At 34.7% G+C, this 19,583-nt stretch overlaps 5 protein-coding genes across 9 annotated transcripts; 4 read left to right on the top strand and 1 right to left on the bottom strand.

The window, feature by feature from the left end:
* The first annotated feature begins 507 nt into the window (after positions 1-507).
* Positions 508-2,725, top strand: LOC149386117 (thioredoxin-like protein CXXS1). Its single transcript, XM_089624930.1, has 3 exons — positions 508-687; positions 863-985; positions 2,362-2,725. Exons 1-3 carry the CDS (start codon positions 589-591, stop codon positions 2,512-2,514), a joined length of 375 nt encoding a protein of 124 aa, XP_089481056.1. The 5' UTR covers positions 508-588; the 3' UTR covers positions 2,515-2,725.
* A 6,906-nt stretch (positions 2,726-9,631) lies between these two features.
* Positions 9,632-12,018, top strand: LOC149386116 (biogenesis of lysosome-related organelles complex 1 subunit 2-like). Of its 4 annotated transcripts, none has more exons than XM_089627078.1 (5): positions 9,632-9,832; positions 10,010-10,108; positions 10,917-10,932; positions 11,129-11,327; positions 11,396-12,018. In XM_089627078.1, exons 4-5 carry the CDS (start codon positions 11,214-11,216, stop codon positions 11,684-11,686), a joined length of 405 nt encoding a protein of 134 aa, XP_089483204.1. In that variant the 5' UTR covers positions 9,632-9,832; positions 10,010-10,108; positions 10,917-10,932; positions 11,129-11,213; the 3' UTR covers positions 11,687-12,018. The 4 variants fall into 4 exon arrangements, with proteins under 4 accessions (XP_089483204.1, XP_089483202.1, XP_089483205.1 ...); XM_089627076.1 differs by having other exon boundaries at positions 10,917-11,057; XM_089627079.1 differs by lacking the exon at positions 10,917-10,932.
* Positions 12,019-12,691: 673 nt separating this feature from the next.
* On the top strand, positions 12,692-13,531 carry LOC149386115 (uncharacterized). The gene has a single exon (XM_089626472.1). It carries the CDS (start codon positions 12,692-12,694, stop codon positions 13,529-13,531), a length of 840 nt encoding a protein of 279 aa, XP_089482598.1.
* Positions 13,532-14,161: 630 nt separating this feature from the next.
* On the top strand, positions 14,162-16,178 carry LOC149386114 (transcription factor ILR3-like). The gene is made up of 5 exons (XM_089625435.1): positions 14,162-14,662; positions 14,958-15,020; positions 15,256-15,333; positions 15,440-15,602; positions 15,715-16,178. Exons 1-5 carry the CDS (start codon positions 14,535-14,537, stop codon positions 15,946-15,948), a joined length of 666 nt encoding a protein of 221 aa, XP_089481561.1. The 5' UTR covers positions 14,162-14,534; the 3' UTR covers positions 15,949-16,178.
* A 57-nt stretch (positions 16,179-16,235) lies between these two features.
* LOC149386113 (sulfite exporter TauE/SafE family protein 2-like) lies at positions 16,236-18,753 on the bottom strand. 2 transcript variants are annotated; one of them, XM_089625433.1, is made up of 4 exons: positions 17,829-18,753; positions 17,191-17,325; positions 16,877-17,057; positions 16,236-16,597 (listed from the first exon to the last, which is right to left on the bottom strand). In XM_089625433.1, exons 1-4 carry the CDS (start codon positions 18,570-18,572, stop codon positions 16,257-16,259), a joined length of 1,401 nt encoding a protein of 466 aa, XP_089481559.1. In that variant the 5' UTR covers positions 18,573-18,753; the 3' UTR covers positions 16,236-16,256. The 2 variants fall into 2 exon arrangements, with proteins under 2 accessions (XP_089481559.1, XP_089481560.1); XM_089625434.1 differs by having other exon boundaries at positions 16,279-16,660; positions 16,905-17,057.
* Positions 18,754-19,583: the final 830 nt, after the last annotated feature.

The raw sequence follows: 19,583 nt of genomic DNA, 5'->3' as shown, positions 1-19,583 counted from the left end.
TTTTTCTATCCTTATCAACTCTCACCACCAACAAACAGATAAACATGAAATGCCTTTGATTATGATGTATGATGATAATATCATATATCACATAAGTGACCGTAACAAAGATATTTTTTCCTGATAAGAAGCGTGTATCTTATAAAAAATTCCAGGACTTGTAACTATTTTGCCAATAGCTTAATGTTCTTATTTGTATTTTTATTTTTCTTATTTTTTTTACTTTTGGGTAATTAATTTGCAAGTGTTGGTGGGGGAGGGGACATAGTTTTAATACATCCAGAGAATTATTTCTTACTGATTTTAGAGTTGGTGTATTTTATTTAGATAACAAAATTTATACCCAAGTAGGCAAGTATTGCATACCAACTTTTTTTATTCAGCTTTAAGTATTTAATGCAAAAAAAAAAAAAAAAAAAAAAAAGAAAAAAAAAAAGAAAGAAAGCTTCCCATTCCTTTTTATATTCATTTTTGTTTTAATTATTGTCATGGGTGATAATCCGGTCCCACAGATATGATATATATATATATATGTATATATATCGTAATCATATATGTAAATAGAACAAGAAGAAGAAGAAGAAGAAGATGGAAGGACATCGAGAAGAGCTGAGAATGGGAAGAGCTGTGAAAGTTGAGTCTGTGGAGTCTTGGGACTTGACTGAGGCCAACAATCAAGACTCTCCTGTGAGATCTCTCTCTCTCTCTCTCTCGAACCTTCTTTACTTCGTTTTATGAAAGCCACTTACCGTTCTACAGTGTTCATGTACACGAATTAGTGGGGCGGGATTTGAAATAAGTCGGTCTTTTGATGTTTGCCTGGGTTATTTATTTTATATTTTATTTTTGCGTTTGATTTTAGGTTATTGTGCACTTCACTGCTTCGTGGTGTATGCCTTCAGTGGCTATGGATTCGGTTTTTGAGGAATTGGCTTCGACCTACAATGAGGTCCTATTCCTCGTCGTTGATGTCGATGAGCTTAAGGTAAATTTTCTTTATTTGAAATGAAACTTTGTTGCTAGGCTTAAGAAATTGTGTTGAGTGCGAAGTAGATGAATTTTTTTTATGCGCATTTTTCTTATATAATATATGAAGTTAACCACTCCATTATAGTCACAATTATCTTCGTACTCTCGAAATCGCGTTATCTTCGGGAAGTGGGTTCGGAAATGAGCTTAATAGTACAAAGATGGTGAGTCGATCGAGTTTGTGGTTTCATAGGGTTTGTGGCTTTAGGCCTTTGTACACGATGGAGACTTTTTTCGTAGAGCTTATATTAGGTGAGGAATCAATCCCCTGAAATCGTGTTGTCGCTCAAAAAATGGCCACCGTTTAAGTCCGACAAGTTCACAAATATATTTGGGAAGTGGGTTCGGAAATGAGTTTAATAGTACAAGCTACGAAGATGGCGGCTCAAAAGGCTCGTAGGAGGGTCGAGTTTCTGGTTTCACTTAGGGCTTGTGGCTTTAGGCCTTAAATTAAGTGAGGAATTAATCCCCTGAAATCAGGGTTTGGTGGATCATCGATACCTACACCTCGTTGATCTTAGGACCACATGTCTCTTTGAGCTCGGATAGTTTTCATACATGAATGCCTTTGGTTTTCCTTCACGACTGCCGTGATTTCATTCTCTAGCAAACCCTAGACCCCTTTTGTCTTTGAGCCGGCCGATGGGACTGCGGGCCATACTTGGGCCTGGCCTTTCTCATGGCCTGCGCTGACTAAGCACCCCAAAAATAGATAGATTTCAATGGAATTCGTTTCAGATTAACTATGTGAGATATTGACGTTTGATCTGAAATCCGAGCTCAACATGCAATCATATATCTTAAAAGTATTTGACAATCAGCCGTTGAACATCTTTCAACAGCGTGTTGTAAACATATGGTTTATAATTTTTCTGGTGTAAATAACGACAATTTCGCCCCCTCGAAAGTGTCTTGTCTAATAATTACTCACTCACGATGTATGTTTTGAGATTAGGGATCTCCTTCCCCCAGGACATCGTGATTTATGCTCAGTTTGTTCGTGCCAAAATTCGCTTTTTTTTTTTGGTATCTCGAAACCTCTTACGGACCTCTTGAATTTGAGTTCAGATTCAAAATCTGTTCTATGCCAATGCATTATTTTTGGCTAATTATACTTTCACAATCTCAAGCTTGTTTATTATGGCCGTTGGACTATATCTTATCCTAATGCTGTTAGAAAACCGGTCAAACACTTGATAATCAGATCTGCAATTTGGTTATAACGTGTGATCTTATAACCTGATCAATGTAGGCTTCCCGAAGCCAGAACTCGTCATTTGGTTCCCATGAATATTTTGAGATATTGATCATACTTTTTGTTTGTTTTGCTAGGAAGTGGCGACTAAAATGGGGATAAAAGCAATGCCCACATTTCTGCTGATGAAGAATGGTTCTCTGGTTGACAAGCTTGTGGGTGCAAATCCAGAGGAGATAAAGAAAAGAATAGACAGTTTTGTCCAGTCCCTTCGTATTTGCATTACCTAGTTGATCCTACAAATGTATACTACACTGGTAAAGAAAGAAATTAAAGGAAAAGAGAAAAAAAAATCAAGTGGTGTGTGATGATAGAGAAGTAAATATGGGTTTTTTTTTATGTCAACTTGGTCACATGTGTGGTTCCGTTTTTTCTGTAACACGTTTGGATTTTTTGTTTGGTGGTTTTAAAATTTTGTATAAAGCAGGCATTGTGGTTTAATTTTGAAGTGGTTTTTAATCAGGTTTAGCTTAGCCCAAATTGGACAAGATGTTGTTGGATCTTAGAATGTCCTTATTTTGTTTTGCTCCCGTTTAAGAAATGTATAGTAGTAGTAAATATGGCTTCTTTTTTTTTTTTTTTTTTTTTTGTCAACTTTAGTCAAATGTGTGGTTTATTATAGTTGTCTATCAAGATTTTAGTACAAGCAAAATTATGTCCCATATGCTATGATTAAAGTAAGGGTACGAAAAAAAAATTGTAATTTGGATCGAACCGTCGATTTTTTACATGGTCGGTCCAATTTAAATGGTTTTTCTCCAGCTCTGACTTTTTAGAAAGGTGTAAACTGATCCAGTCAGATTTCAAAATTTGAAACCACGATTTGGACCAGATCGAACCAATCTTAAGATTCGAAGTTTTTTTGATATTTTTTTTTAGTCCAGAGACATTAAAACTTAAATTTTGAGTTTAACATCTTAATAGCAATTTATCATTGTCAAAAAAACTATTTAGAGGGTCAATCATTTTATTTACATCTAATACTCGCACATGTTTGTAAATTGAAGTTATATTACTAATTTTATATAAAAGAAAATTGGCTACGTAAGCCACATAATCTATAGCAATTTAAATTTAGCCAACGTTTTGTAAATAGCCAAGTTGCTTACGTGGTTGTATATTTATGACGGATTTTTTACAGCTTTGCCCTTGAAATATTCGGATTAGTAACTGTAATTTTGGCAGTTATTTTTTTTTAAAATTTGAATGAAATATATTAAACCAAATTGGTAAGTATTAACTGAAATTTCAAATTTAAGATGAGAATCCTTGAATATTTTGGGACTGAAATTTAAAATTTTGAGGACGTGAATCTTGAATATCTTAGCGCATGTTTTTAGGTGATTAGTTTCTAATTTCGTTACATAACATATCTAACAATCTGTTAAAAATATTTCCATTTATTTATAATTTTTTTTTGGCCGATAGTTACTCATTTTTAGCTGATCTTGTATGCGGGGTACTCGATCGCAATTCAACCCTATAAATACCCATTTACATTAAGAACTGTAAATAAAATATCAATTTCATACAATATTATCTTCAACTGTAAATTACAAGATGTGATCAATATTAACCTGATATTAATTCAAAGTCGTACATATTGAAGACCAATATGTTCCCGCTTATATTAAAATGGAGCTCATCTACGTTCCCGGACTCTACTTGACTGAGCACTAGTAAATGCGTCAGCTTCTTGGGGTATACCTCCCCTTATTCGGTTTCTAGGAGCGACATGAGGTTGTTAATGACGTTGAACGATGAATGAACTATGATTCTTTGTTTTAAATCTCAGTTCTGTCTTTCAACAATCATGTCCCCAATCTACACACAAGCAGTAAAATACCAATCATCATTTGCCTTATTTACAATAGGGGTGAAACTGGATCAGTTCGGTTCGGTTTTTGACAGTTTTAGTATCCGAATCCGAATTTTCGGTTTTTAAAAACTCGGTCCAGTATCCGATCCAATTTAGTCTAAAACCGAAATTCGGTTATCCGAATATTTGATTATCCGGTTTCTTAAATCCAGTATCCAATTTTTAAAATTCGGTTATCCAATTTGTAAAATTTCAGATCCAGTTTAATATTCAGTTTTATAAAATGGATATCCAGTTTCTAAAATCCAAATCCGGTTTGTAAAAATTCAAAAAACGAGTACAAACGACTCTTATAAAGTTCCAAAATGACAATACATAATCTAAAACTGAGTAAAAAAATAAAATTCAAAAGGATACTCGTCTCCAACTACCTGCACATGTAAATATCATAATATATAATTAAAATTACTACCCTAATGATCATAATAAACCATACAACAATTGAATTTGTATGTTACCTTTATAGATCACATAATCAAGTTATAGCAGCAGTATGAGTTGATATATGAGAAGTTTGTTCTTCTATGACAACTTGATCATCATGTGTTAATAATAGTGACATAAATTTGTTTTGATATATATTTATTTTTAATTAAAAAAAATCGGTTAAATATCCGATATCCAAATTTTCCCAAAATCAAATCCGATATCCGGTCCAGTTTTGTAAACCGGATCGGTTATCCGAATCCGAATTTCGGTTAGCTGACGTGGCTCCAAATTTCGGTTTCGGTTCGATTTGGATATCGGTTTTATCCGATTTTCGGTTCGGTTTTGTACAACCCTAATTTACATATTAACACCCTTATTTGTAAACAGTTTTGTTTACAAAATAATTATTTCCTCAATTTACAAAAACAATACTGCAATATAACATTATTATGGTATGTTACAAAAACAATACTGCAATATAACAATATAACAGTTCTTTACATAGCTCACATCTAAAACTTATTTGTATAACAGCTTAGTTACAAAATAACAACTTTATTTACATAACTTCTATTTACAATATATTTACATAACAGATTTATTTACAAAACATTCACGGTTCCAACCACGTAAACAATACTATAATAAATAAGATTAACCAACAACTTTATTTACATATGACCTGTACATACATAACACCTTATTTACCATAGTTATTTACACCCTAACAGTTTTGTTTACAATTCAGCCATATTTTCAAAAACAATAATTTACAATATATCTAAATCAGTAATTTCCCCAATTTACAATAACAATACCGCAATAACAATCATCAACAACTTTCTTTACATTACTCATATCTATAACTTCTATTTACATAACACATTATTTACAAAACTTATTTACATACTAACAACTTTGGTTACAATTCAGCCATATTTACAAATCAAGCGGTCCCCAGTGTTCAAACACATTTATACCTTCAACCATATTTCGAAAATTCAATCATATTTACCATATTTCGACAATCAAACTAGTAATTGTGAATATTAAACCCATTAATTACACAACATACCTTCGGCGCTTTGACTTTTTTTCGAGTGGATTTAATGTCTTTCTCCAGTCTTATTTCGGGGTTGACCCTCTTCTTCGTGGGAGACTTTTTCGCCATTGCTCGTTTTTACTGTAAATTATGTCGATTTGCAAAACAAAACGACACGATGCAAATAATCTTAAAACTTGAAGACTGAAATGACCATTTCTTACCGAATCACTCTGTTTTTACTAACCTGGGTTTGTCTATCCCTGTCTTCTCTGAAATGGGGTCGTTAGTCGCTATATTTCCCTCGCATGGGTTTGATTTTCACTGTAAATCAAGCGGTGGAAGATAATGTCGGCTAAAATTTTGAATAGGTTTTGGGTTTCGGTCAAGAGTTTTTTGGGTTGTTTTTTTTTCTTCAATTATTAAATGCTTGCGTGTTGTGTGTGAAAATTGTATTCGGTTTTAATGACATTCCTCGATTTACGCGATTAGTTAAGGCCGAATATATGATTCCGATTCTAATTAATCGTGTCCAACAAATGGGCGGGAATTTTAAAGGGTAAATGGGTATTTTTCAATACTGTTAATAAATCCAATTGGCTATTAACAATAAATTGACATAATGTGGGCTAAAAATCAATTTCTTATATCCGGGTGACCATATACCTTAATAACCCTTTATATAAACTGTATATATTTTGTATATGCATTAGTTTAAAGGAGCTAATTAGCTATAATACCCATTATTTTAACCTTAAAAAGTGACTTCCAACTAGATTTGGGCATATGAAATTCCAGTTTGTTTCATTATGGGCTTACCGTAATTCTGGGACTAAATGGAATAGAGTGTTCTGCGTCGGAATTCTTGCCAAAGCTGAACGGAACACTACGTTCTGGTTTGTTGACTTTGTTTACCATTTTTTTAAACGGAACGGGAACAGAACATGGAGTGCACTTTTTTTTTTTTTTTTTTTTTTTTTTTTAGAGAAGTGCAACTTGCAAGTATAGCAAAAGACAATTTGATTAATTCTTCATATCATACTAAAATATAAATTTTTTCTTAAAGTTTCTACCACGATGTGACACTTTACTTCTAGGGCACTGTAGCGAAATAACCAAAATAAAACTATTAAATTTGTTTTTAGCTTATGTTTCACAATTTTTAGGGAAATAGCCAACAAACTTATGTGGCAATAATTAAGGTCTGATTTACCCTTATTTATTAACAAATTCGTCACTTTCTCTCTCCTACTTTTTTCCTACACATTTTTTTACATAAAAACTTCAAAAAACTATATCTATCTCATATGAACTCGAAATTGAGTGATTCCAAATCATACGGATTCGTGACGCCGAGATCTTCAAAAATAGATCCATTGTGTTTGATGAAAAATCATGTTTAATACCATAGATGTAGAAAAATCATGTTACTACGTTAAATATAGAAATAAATGGAAATTTTTGAAATTATCAAAAAAATAAATGGAAACGTAACTATGATGCATTAAACATAATTTTTCGTCAAACACAATTGATCTATTTTTGAAGATCTCGACGCCACGAATTTGTAGGATCTGAAATCACTCAATTTCGAGTTCGTATGAGAAAGATACGAATTTTTGAAGTTTTGATGTAAAAAAAATATTTAAAAAAAATAGGAGAGAGAAAGTGACGAATTTGTTAATAAATAAGGGCAAATAAGACCTTAATTATTGCCACATAAGCCATTTGGCTATATCACTAAAAATTGTCAAACATAGGCTAGATCAAAAATCACATGTTTAAAGTGGTCTGGTTACTTACAAATCTCTTACTTCTAATCTATAATATATACATACTGCAATGCAGTTGCAAGCATAATGAGTAAATATATATAAAACTAAACGTAATATATTAATATAAAAACTTATACATCTTAGTTGTTTCCACAAACAAGATACCGCAAAAAAAAAAAAAAAAACAAAAAACAAAAACAAAAACAACATATATATCGACACTATCTGTAATTTATATCTTCAATTTTTATAAATATCAGATATTTCTATTTAATTTAATATAAATGATATATATCTCCCCTAAAAATATATTATATTACAAATATCATCAATTTCGTTTATTTTTTTAACAAAAAAAATTTGAATTCCCCAAAATACTTTTAATAGAATAAATAAATATTTATTTACAGTTTTATTAAAAAAATTCAAAACTTCTCTTCATAAATAAAAATCCTTAACTTTTTATAAAGAAAGTTTTTAATTTAAATTTTATATATATATAAAATAAAAAATTATTTCATTAAAGATATTTTGGGGAATTAAAAATTTTTTGTTGTAAAAATGAATGAAAAATGTGATATTTACAATATATCAAATTTTTATGAAAGATATGTCATTTATATTAAATTAAATGAATATATTTAATATTTTTGAAAATTAATTATATAAATTAATTTCGCATTTTGATTTAACTGAAAGAATACTATTGATATGATAAAAAAAAAAAAAAAAAAAAATCTAGCCATCTTTTGCAAGAATAATTTATGTGGCTTACACAAGTCTTATCGAATGTGTAGACAATAATCGAATAAACAACAGTAAGAAACCGAATAAACAAAATTGCGTAACAAATACTTAAAAGTTAAACAAACCTGCTGAATGTTAATTGGCTCGAATATATACTCATATATAAAATAATACAAAAAAATTAATTACATAATTTGTTGTAAAGAAAACAAGACAATGATCTAATGTAACATTATTTAATTATACATTTTCTTCATCGTATACTAAGTAAATAAGTGCGCTTCGAACTTAGTTTAACATCACATACACGCGGACACAGAACCAAATTAGGTTTCGGGCACCCTAAGCCCCCGTCAAATATCATTTATTGCTTTAAATATTACAAGCGGAATAGCCCGCACGTTGTTGCGGGATGCTTAATGTGTTATCAATAATTAATTATCTATATAATTTATTTTTTTGTGATGACAGACATGACATTTTAAAAAAAAATTACAAAAAGATTTAAATTATATATAAGCTAATCTTATAAATAAAAACTATGTTCATATTAAAAAAATCCACAAATTTATTTCTATTAAAAAATAAGGTATTTTATAGACTATCATATTCAAAGTATTATATATGTACTGAAATTTGAAAATTAAATATTATTTATCTATGATAGTAAAACATATACAAAATTTATTATGTATAGATTTTGGTAATATAAATTAATGAACTGCAATAATAAATATGTAGTTGGAAGAAATAGAATATATTTATATGTACGTATTCACAGATGCAAAAAATATATTATTTAGAAATGAGAGCAACATAATTTATAAATTTATACATGAATATATTAAATTAATTAATATCAATAATAAACATATAGTTGAATGAATTATAATATATATGTATTCAAATAGTGAAACTATATATTATTTATCTGTGACATAAAAATATATATATGGAACCTATTACTTAATTAATTCCAATGAAAATGAGCTCCTTTGAAGTAATTTTTTTTTTTTTACTGATTAGTGGAAAAAAGTACTTTCTTGAATCCATAAAATAACATTGCTCCCATGAATACATACTCAAATAAAAAAGGGAAATTTGCGTGAATGTCACAAATTCGTCGGGTTTTTGCATTTGTGTCATAAAGTTGTCAAAATTGCATTTGTGTCACGTATTTACATCCGAGTCACATGTGCAAATTTGAAATTACTCTCTTTCATAATTTAATCTTTTTATTAATTACTTCATGTCTTCTGAATTTTTACAATACCTCATTAAAAATCACTTCATCTTCTTCTAAAACTTTCTAAAATTTTTGCGTGTGACTTATTTGCAATTGGATTGTCAATTTGTGACATAAGATGCAAATATCACAATAAAAAAACCTACTAATAATTAAACGGAATTGAAAGCCCAATATTAAGCAAAAAAACAGAAGCCCAAATAATAAAGCCCGTATATATATACGCATAATATCTCTTTTCCTTTCTTCATTTCGTAGGATTTCATCACATTCACGGCCGCATGAAATCTGATGAGAGAGAGAGAGAGAGAGAGAGAGATGAACTGACTTAAAAGAGAAAAAAAATGCAACCATCGATCGATAGAAGAAAATCGAAAGAAGGAGATGGATTAGTCATAATAATGGGGGCTGGAGATTTTAATCTTTTTTGGTAATATTGATTATTCTTTCTCTCTTTAAAATTCCTAAACTCCTTACTCCTTTCCGTCAATTTTTTCAGTGAATGGAAATTCGACTGCCAATAGATTTTTATATATATATATTTTTTTTAATGTATGATGTTTCAGTTTTAAATTCTGTAATTGATATCTATTTATTAAAATCTCAGGAGATCCACTTGCGGGCGATTTATTTCTTCTTGGGCCGTGGTTCGGGTATAAAGGTTGTGGTGGTAGTCGATCTGGGTGTCGAAACTTAATTGCTCGAGGTAAGTCTCAAAATTCTTTTTCGCCTACTCGAGCTTCAGAAAAGCTAGGTTTATATTTTATTTTGAATCTATGAAATGAAGATGTTTTGGTGGAATTAAATGGTGAATGGGTTCAATCTGTGAATTTAGAGCTTTCGAATTTAGAATTAACTGAAAGCATCATCGAAGTCCATGTGCTGTTTGCGTTGGATTTGATGATTGTTGATGATTTTAGTAGCGTATTCGAAGACTTGAATATGACTGTTGGGGATTTTAATATAATATAGTTTATGATTTGATTGGGTCGTTGAAATAGATAAAATATGAGGATGACTTATTCAATTGAATCTGAGATTGAGGGTTCGGGAACCTGTAATTTTTTTCCCTTGAATTTTTATTGTTGAAGTATTGATTATCAAGAGTTGGATTTGTTCCTATAATTATGGTACAGATTTGAATGGGTCAAAGCTAATTTGAATGATTGAGTCTTATAAATTCGTTTGACTGTATCCAATTTGAACTGATTCTCATTTATTCTTATAATTATGGTATCGTGCAGATTCGAATGAGTAAGAGATAATCTGAATGAATGAGTCTTATAAATTCGTTTGATTGTATTCAATATCCTATATACAGGTTATATAATTTTATGTACTGAGTAAGAAATCTATGAAGGAAAAAAAAATGAAAGAGTCAAGTTTTTTAGAGTCTATTACTCTTGGTAACTTAGTTGAATGAGAGTAAATATGAGTTGAATATTATATAAGCTGATTGATCTTCTTTCCGTATGAGTTTTAATTTAATCTAAATTCCGGGTTCCTTTTTTCAGGTTTGAATTTTTTCAGGTTAGAATTCTGGCTTTATATGAGTTTTAGCCAACCTTTCGTTAATGTCCCGTAAATAGCCATATTGCGCTTGAAGAGAGTGCTGAGAATCGCAGAGATTGAGCTCGAAATTAAAATGAAAACAAGTTAGTGACCCCTGAAATTTGTTGAACCTTGTTTTCATTTTAATTTCGAGCTCAATCTCTGCGATTCTCAGCACTCTCTTCAAGCGCAATATATCTATTCGAACCTTAAGCGGATTCGCGTTTCTCTCGGGTTTGGATTCGGTCGCCCGAGAGCGAATGCTATCCGAGAGCTCGAAGACTAGGAAAATGGCGGAGACGAACGACGAGCTCGCCGATTCTCTCAACGATCTCTTCACCAGCGTCGTTTCCATGGTCAAATCTGAGCTACAGGTGATTGATTCTATTCCAATTCAGTCATGAAATTTTCCTTTTCGCCGCTTCTCATTCTCCGTTTCCAGGGCACGAACAACCATCTGGAGCTGTTGGCGAAGATGAACGATCGCGTCACGGAGGAGTACAGAGGCTACGGCGACATGGCTTCGGGGCTTAGGGTTTTCGTCGAGCAATTGAAGTCCAAAAGCCGTAGCTTCGACGACTACGTCCAGCAAATCAACACGATCGAGCAACAAGTCACGGAGTTCGAAGTTGTCATTTCAATGCTCGATAGATACGTCTCAATGTTGGAGTCCAAAGTTCAATCTTCGTATCGCATTTCTTCTTCTCCACCTCATACTCCGTCCTCCTCCTAAAACCTCCATCAATCATGTCTCTTTCCTGCAAGTTCAGAAGCTCTGCTCTGGATTGAAGATTAATTGGGAATTCGTTGAGAATTTGTTGAATTGCTCTAATTTTTTTATTTTTTTTTAGAGGACTTCGTTGAGAAGTTGTTATCAATGTTGAGGCTTAGCTGCGTTGATGTCAATGGCACATATTTATAGTTGGTGTCAATAGGGAATTTGAAATGTCTGTTCGAGAAGAATCTTTAATGCTTATTTATCCAGAATAGTCTAGGTTAGATTGGCAATTTTGTAATTTAAAGTCATTTTTGTAATTTTGTAAGTTTTAAAGGTTATTTATGCTATTTTATCCAGAATAGTCTAGGTTAAACTGGCATTTTTGTAATTTTTCATCAATTTTGTAATTTTGTAAGCTTTAAATGTTATTTATGCAATTTTCAAAAAGTAAGTGGTCACTGTAGACATAACAAATATGTAATATCATTTAAAGGGTTTCTGAAATTGGTTTAACATTATCTGGAAGAGTCCGGACACTCCAGACAACATTTTTATTATTGTTGCAGATTTGTAATTTTAAATGGTTTTTGGGTTTTTTTGTTATAGAGCAGATTTGTAAATATTATGTAATTCAATGGCATTTTAATCACTGTAGACTTAACAGTGAACTGAGTTTACGTGAACAGTGATTTCCGGATTCTCCTTTATATATATATATATATATATATATATATATATATATATAATAATTTGAATTATATTTATCATTTCACATAAAAATAAGAGCAACCAATAGTCTAATGACTCCGCCTATTTTAAAAGAGTTTTATAGTAATATAGCTATATAAAAACTTTAAATTTATATCAGCGTAGTAATGGTGGAGAAAATTCTGGAAACTAAGAGTTCCTCCTAAAGTGAAACTATTTATTTGGAGAGTCAGCAAGGGTCGGATCCCGACTCGCACCGTCCTGGCTAGGAGGAAGATTATCACTGACGATCGCTGCCCTATCTGCACCAGTATGGCTGAGACGGTTCACCATGCGCTCTGGGGTTGCAAGTGGAGTAGGAAGGTTTGGAAAGAGGCGGGCTTCGGGGGGATTCTCCCGGCGCACGGGGAGGGCGAGGCTTTTGCCAACATTCTCAGCGCGGCAGACTCTCTCGAGGTAAGTAAGTTTGAATTCTATATCACTATTATCTGGGAATTGTGGAATCACAGGAACAATGTCGTCTCGGGGAGGAAAGTCTGGAATCAGTCAGAGCTTGTTCAGTGGAGTGGGAGTTTCCTCGAAGAGTTCAGAGATGCGAACAAGACAACAGTACGAAGAGAGGAAAAGAGGACGACCAAGCCTAGGTGGATCCCTCCGACGCAAGGAACAATCTCGGTGACTGTGGATGCTGCGCTAGATCGGGACCAGGGAGGATTCGGTGTGGGGTGCATTGCTCGTGACCACACTGGAAGGGTGATAGCCTCGCAAACGTTTTCCCAAGCTAGAGGGTTTTCCCCCCAGCTCGCGGAGGCATTTGCGGTTCTCCAGGGCGTAGTTTTGGCTAGCAGCATTGGCGGGTCGAGATTGGAGCTTCATTCGGATTGCTCGGAGGTGGTCAAGGCGGTGGCCGGGGGAGAGATTCCAACGACTGAGCTCGGGACGATTTTGCATCACATCAAGAGAGAGGTAAATAATCTGATTGAGTTTAAAATTATGCATATTCCTCGTATTTGTAATATTGCGGCTCACAATTTAGCCCGTTTTGCTGTTACTCAAAGTTCGAACTCGAGATGGATGGGGCTTGTCCCTCCGTGCTCGGAAGAGGCTATTAGAGCCGATGACAGAGAGATTCAATCCCACTTGTCGGGATAGGTCTTTTTCGTGTTTGGGTTTGCTGTGTTGGATACGTGGTTGTATGTTTGTTCCTTATCTCTTGTAACCACGGTTTTCCTCCGCCATACGTGAGGGCTTTTATGATATCTCCGTGGCACCGCCCACGTTTCTCAAAAAAAAAAAAAGATGATAACGGTAAACGTTATCTCAAATTTTGGTTGATCCCTCAAGTTTTGAGAATCCGCATACAACCATAAGAGCTTGTGGTATGTATGACACACTCTAAACTTACCATAACTCACGTTTCAAATACCCCGAGTATTTCAGTTCGAACAATACTTGGAATCCGGCTATACTGAAACAGTACACTCCGTTCTATTACATGAACAATATCGAAAGGAACTAAATTTTTTGTTAATGATACTGGAACAAAATTCCAATACCGTTTTGAGGCACTAATAAAACATAATTTCGGGTATGTTCTGGTGAAACGCTGATATCTTTTAGAAAACTAACCTCAACTGTTAGAAATACTGTCACAAAATCCTTGGTAAATAAAACCTCACTTACGTCTTAAAACTCTCCGAGCGACAAAGTATAAACTTAAACTAATAAAAGAAAAGGCAAAAAAGTTGTTATTCTTTTGCCACACTAAATGTGGTGGTGGTGGTGGCGATGGAACAATCAGACTCTCCCAAATCTCTTTTTGGCCTTTCTCCAAATCAATTCCCAACCAAATATTCATTCATATCTTCACATGAGAAGAAAAAGAAAAATTAAAATATTATTTCACATCCCTCAAGGCCTCAACCAAGCAAACCAACCAATCAAATTCACTCGTTTCTTTTCTTATTAATATTCCCTTCTTGATATTATTATCCTGTTTTTATTTTTTCATTTTTTTTTCTTTTCAACGAAAACAAGAGAACAAAACAAAGAGCTTAAAACAGAACCACCAATAACCGCCCACAGGAAAGGAAAAAAGAAAAAAAAAAAAAAAAAGAGAAGAAACTTCAGATTCGGCGGCTATAATTGATCGGGAATGGGATCGCCGGAAAATCCGAACAACTGGGTCTTCGACTATAGCTTGATAGAAGACCTTCCAGCTCTTGACGCTCCGAATTTCGCTTGGCCTGCCCATTCGTTTTCTCCTGCTCCGACCGCTCTCAGGTTCTCTAAATTTCTGTCTGCAATTATGATTATCAGTTTTTTTTCCCTCCGCTTTCACTTAATTTTTTTCCTGGTATTTAGTTGCTTAAGTTTTGTGTGTTTTGAAATAAAAAGAAAGAAGAAGAAGAAAGAATAACTGATATCTTTTCATATTATTTGAATTCGAGGACCAACTTTGAAGACAAAGTGTTTTTCTTCTTTCTATTGAGAAGTAGTTTTATAAAGATGCTTAATTTATCTGAAGCCCGCTAGCTTTGGTTAGTCATACATCGTGTTGTGTTTGTTATTTACTCAGCTCCGACTTTGATGACTCGTTTGTGAACGTTGACGAGCTTAAGGAGGCTGGCTCTCGGAAACGGTATGCCTTACACTCGCTTTTCGATCTTTACTAACATTCATTTTATAGCTCAAGTGATCTCTTCTTCTTCATATGTTAAATGGGACATCATAATATATAGTTTTGGGGCTCTATACTTTTCTCACGCAAGTTCGTTTCTTTAGGTTCTCAGCTGTTTTATCTCACTTTTCGTGCATCTTTCTCATCGAATTTCTGTGTTTTTTTTTTTTTTTTTTTAATTATTATTCTATGGCAGGGCTAGGCCTGAATCGTGCAACGCAACGAGTTCCAAGGCTTGTAGAGAGAAATTGCGGAGGGATAAACTGAACGAAAGGCACGCTTGAATTCTCTCGCTCTCTCAATCCCAATCTCCACTTTTTTGTCCTTCTCTCGCTCATGTATCCGAGAGTTTACTGTATCTCTCCCTCTCTTTTTTGAAGGTTCATCGAATTGGGTTCTATTCTGGAGCCGGGAAGGCCGCCGAAGATGGACAAGGCGGTTATATTGGGCGATGCGGTGCGACTAGTGACTCAGCTGCGAACCGAAGCCCAAAAGCTGAAGGAGTCGAACGAGAGTCTGCAGGAAAAGATCACCGAACTAAAGGTCTCTGATCTCTTTCTACCATTTTTTTTTAAGCCGTTGGGTATGAAATGAAAGCAAAACGAAAAGCACTGTGTGGTTCGAATCTGAAATGAAATGTTGTGTGCACGTATAGGCGGAGAAGAATGAGCTCCGAGACGAGAAGCAGAGGCTCAAGGCAGAGAAAGAGGCGTTGGATAGGCAAATGAAATCGATCGCTGCACCAACGCAGCCCGGGTTTATGCACGGTCCAGCTGGCGGGAAGATGATGCCGTTTGTGGGCTACCCCGGGATTTCGATGTGGCAGTTCATGCCTCCGGCGGCCTTGGACACCTCTCAAGACCACGTTCTTCGACCTCCGGTCGCGTAACTTGCCTCTCAAGTCATCCCGCTACGTGTAGGTCTCTTTTCTCAGAGAGATGAAAGGAATTTGTAAGATTTTTTACGTATGCGATTAATTTCCGGTAAATCCCGTTCCCTTGTTTTCGGTAGTAGCTCCTCTATAGGGCATTGATGTAGAAAGATTTTGAAGGCTTTGATTACAAGTCAGTAATGTATTAACACCGATGAATTCAATTTGTGGTTCTGTTGTTTGTTGTACACTTTTCCCTTCTTTTTTTTTTTTTTTTTCTCTTCTGGATTATGAACTTTTAATTTTTTGGTGGTATAGTTCATTGTCTAGTACTCTAGAAAACATTGGTGATGAAATGTAGCCAAAATTTTTGATTTATACATTAGAATGTGAGAGTACAAGTGTAGATAGCTGATTGATTTTAACAGGGGAATTTGAAGCCCATGTACTTGCCGGTCGATAGATCTCTCAGAACATCGATAACTCCATATGAGGTCATGAGAACGGTGCTGAGAGCCATGACAATGCCGACCGAGAACACTATGAGAGAAGCTCTTCCGTAGCGTTGGATCGCTCTCTGAACGACCACGAGCCCGAGAAGAGACGCGAAGAAACAAATGGCGGAGAACACGAGAGCCACGTCGGTGTGTTCCATCCCCAGCAAAAGGTACTGAAACGCCGACATCGTCGACGAGAAAAACACCATGAACGAGCACGTTGCCGATGTTATCTGCACCCACCAATATTTTCATTTAAAACGTAAAAAAAAAAAAAAAAAAAATAGAAACTAATTGATTAGAATAATAGCAAAAGTAGTCTTGTCTAATTTTGTTGGGATTGTCAATAAAAATATTTACACAGGTATAGATATGACATTAGTGCACAATTAGTAAAATTTAACTGTCACTAATTTTTTTACAAACCGTTGACTATTTTGCAAATTCATTATATACATATGAGATTGTTGGATTCACCTCGGGCGATATGCCGACTTGTAGAAGAAGCGGGCTTATAAGCATACCACCTCCGATTCCAAAGACGCCGCCCAAAGCGCCGGCTAAAAGTGCCATCATTGGGAACATCAATTTGTTTGACTCTCCAGCTTCAGCCAGGTCTTCCAAGACATCCTTCATCAATAAGTCAAGAATGTTTCTTTTAGAGTGAGAGGATATGCATTGTGTGTGATAATTAAGTTTTTTTTTTCTTTATTGTTAATTGTGTTTTTTTTTTCCCAATTATACTTCATAATAGCCCAAGTACCTTCTGGTTCAAGCCATGGTGTTGAGGTCTCTCCTTTCTGTACATAATCCAGGCAGTGTAAACTATGGCTAATGGTATTTGGGATGAAGATAGCAACCAATAAGCTATCCCACAAGGCTTTATCGTAGTGATTCCCTGAAAATATAGTTTTGAACAGATTTAGATGTCAAACATGTTCTAAATATAATTCTGATAGTATGTTTACAAGGAAGATAATTTTTACTTGTATCTAAATGTAGTAATGAAAGGCTTAGAGAAAAATGAAAAAAAAGCACATGTTTCTGCATGTAACGGAAAATTATTATTATTATTTTCTTAATTGCGACAGAAAAAAAAAGGTATCTTCAAAGCGATTGTGGTCCAGGCTCATGTGTAGTGTACAAAAGAACACGCATTTCTATTCAGTTCTTCATGGACCAAGATAAGATGAATTTAAGAGCCACTTAAATTAAAATCCGTCCACATGTAATTAATTCATCTCCAAAGATTCCAATGAATGTACTTCTTTTAGTAGTAAAGCAAAACATAAAAAGCCAGTGACCAACTTCCAAAAAAAATGTTGATTGAAAAAGGACACGCACATATAGAAAAAAGATAAACTTGTTTTTGCATATTTGTTTCCACACAAAACTACGCACCTCTCCATAACGATTCCCTCTGAGAAGATACACAGCGCAAAAGGAACACCAAATAAGAACCAACACGCCAAGCTTCATCCATGGCAGCCCCGACGACGACGAGCGATGCTCACGATCCCGATCACCGCCCAAAAGAGGCTCTCCGACGCCGCCGATAACGACGGCGACTTTGACGGCGTGATCGTTGACGGCGTTCCTCTCTTCGAGGCTCCTCGTCTCGGCCGCCCAACAGGCGAGGCCGTTGAGGAAGGTCTTGGAGGTTGACCAAGCGAGAAACGCGGCGAAGAGCGCGGTGACGAGCCACTCTGGGAACACCACGTTGCAGATCACGCCGGCGCTGACTCCGAGCAGCATCGCCGGCTGAGAGAGCAGAGCAATGTCGAAGTCTATCAGCGACGGCTTTTCGCCGAGCCACGCCAGGTTGGTCGCCACGTTGGCCACCGAGGCACCGGTGACCATGAACGCCGAGAAGCTCGACGCCGTCTTCAGGTCAAGCCCCGCCGCGATGGTCAGTATCGGCACGAACAGCCCGCCGCCGCCAACCCCGCCGGCGCTCGACACCGACGCCGCCAGGAAGCACAGCGCCGCCGCCGCCACCACGCCCCGAGACACGCCCAGCTTCGTTCCCTCGGCGGCGTTATCGTCGTCGTCGCTGATAGGTTTAGACTCCACGAGTGCGGCGGAGAGTGTTAGATAGAAGAGGATCGCGAGAATTGCTATTTGGGTAGTCTTCTTCTTCGTCATGTTTGAGGGGAAAAAAGAAAGGAGAAGAGATAACAAAGACACTAGTCTGTGTGTGTGTGTATATGTGTAATCTCGAGAGTTTTTGTTGTTATATATAAGTACAAGGAAAGGTTTACTTTATGACATTTGGATTTATGTATTTTATTACTTGAATGAGTCGGGAGAGAGTTTGTAGGGCTCGTGTGGGGCTCATGCTGAATTATAGCTATCGTCTCTAATTTTTTTTTAGTTTTTTTTTATATGAACTATAGTCTCTATTTCGTGCAGGGAATTATATTATTATTATTATTTTTGAATTATTCGTTGCTTGTTTTTAGGGTTGGGTCTTGTTTATGATAATTTTTATTATTTTTATGAGATAAAGAACCAGTGGCGAAATAATTAATATATAATTAATGTAAAATATCTGGAGATATATCAAGAAATATCTAAGTTTGAAAGAAGTAATGTAAAATTTTTTGGATACACTTTTTTTTTTCTGATTAATTTTTTTTTTTGTTCATTGAAAAGTGATTTTGTGTTTAAAAATCAAACTTCTACTTTTATAATAATAATAATAATAATAAGGGCAAGGGAGAGAAATAGCCTTCTTAACTTTAACTTATGACTATTAAAAATTAGCCAAAATTTACAATGTTTTAAATGAGTAGTCAGATGGCTCATTTAATGAAATTACTTGTCTAAAATGCTCCTCCTATTTTCAAATTAATTTTTTTTTTTAATGTTGTTTAATGATGTTCTGAATATTATTTGGTTTATTCAAACATTTAATACAAATTGATCGAGATGAATTCGGCATTTGTTCACCAATTAAAGAGAGAGAGAAGCATCCATCGCACAAAGGCAGATTTCACTCTCTTTCTCTATTTCTTTATGTCAGGCAGATTTTAAAAATAAAATAAAATAAGAATATAAAAATCTATTTTCACTTTCCACAGTTTTATTATTTCCGTTTTAATTACTAATTAAATGCAAAATACACCCCGTGTAACGGTTTTGTTCAATAAGTTA

Source organism: Urtica dioica, chromosome 9 (assembly GCF_054948205.1).
Source record: "Urtica dioica subsp. dioica isolate 48M chromosome 9, U.dioica_male_clone48M_v1_H2, whole genome shotgun sequence".
NCBI lineage: Eukaryota > Viridiplantae > Streptophyta > Magnoliopsida > Rosales > Urticaceae > Urtica > Urtica dioica.
This window is presented reverse-complemented; position numbering and strand designations above follow the sequence as displayed.

Excerpts from the sequence above, each read along its gene's own strand:
- LOC149386117 (XM_089624930.1), top strand. The coding sequence starts at position 589 with ATGGAAGGACATCGAGAAGAGCTGAGAATGGGAAGAGCTGTGAAAGTT. Across the intron at positions 688-862 it reads CCAACAATCAAGACTCTCCT|GTTATTGTGCACTTCACTGC; the intron begins GTGAGATCTCTC and ends GTTTGATTTTAG. Across the intron at positions 986-2,361 it reads TTGATGTCGATGAGCTTAAG|GAAGTGGCGACTAAAATGGG; the intron begins GTAAATTTTCTT and ends TTGTTTTGCTAG.
- LOC149386116 (XM_089627079.1), top strand. The coding sequence starts at position 11,214 with ATGCTATCCGAGAGCTCGAAGACTAGGAAAATGGCGGAGACGAACGAC. Across the intron at positions 11,328-11,395 it reads TGGTCAAATCTGAGCTACAG|GGCACGAACAACCATCTGGA; the intron begins GTGATTGATTCT and ends CTCCGTTTCCAG.
- LOC149386115 (XM_089626472.1), top strand. The coding sequence starts at position 12,692 with ATGGCTGAGACGGTTCACCATGCGCTCTGGGGTTGCAAGTGGAGTAGG.
- LOC149386114 (XM_089625435.1), top strand. The coding sequence starts at position 14,535 with ATGGGATCGCCGGAAAATCCGAACAACTGGGTCTTCGACTATAGCTTG. Across the intron at positions 15,334-15,439 it reads AGGGATAAACTGAACGAAAG|GTTCATCGAATTGGGTTCTA; the intron begins GCACGCTTGAAT and ends TCTTTTTTGAAG. Across the intron at positions 15,603-15,714 it reads AAAAGATCACCGAACTAAAG|GCGGAGAAGAATGAGCTCCG; the intron begins GTCTCTGATCTC and ends GTGCACGTATAG.
- LOC149386113 (XM_089625433.1), bottom strand. The coding sequence starts at position 18,572 with ATGACGAAGAAGAAGACTACCCAAATAGCAATTCTCGCGATCCTCTTC. Across the intron at positions 17,326-17,828 it reads GAGGGAATCGTTATGGAGAG|GGAATCACTACGATAAAGCC; the intron begins GTGCGTAGTTTT and ends CTATATTTTCAG. Across the intron at positions 16,598-16,876 it reads AACAATCTCATATGTATATA|CTTTTGCTGGGGATGGAACA; the intron begins ATGAATTTGCAA and ends GCGTTTCAGTAC.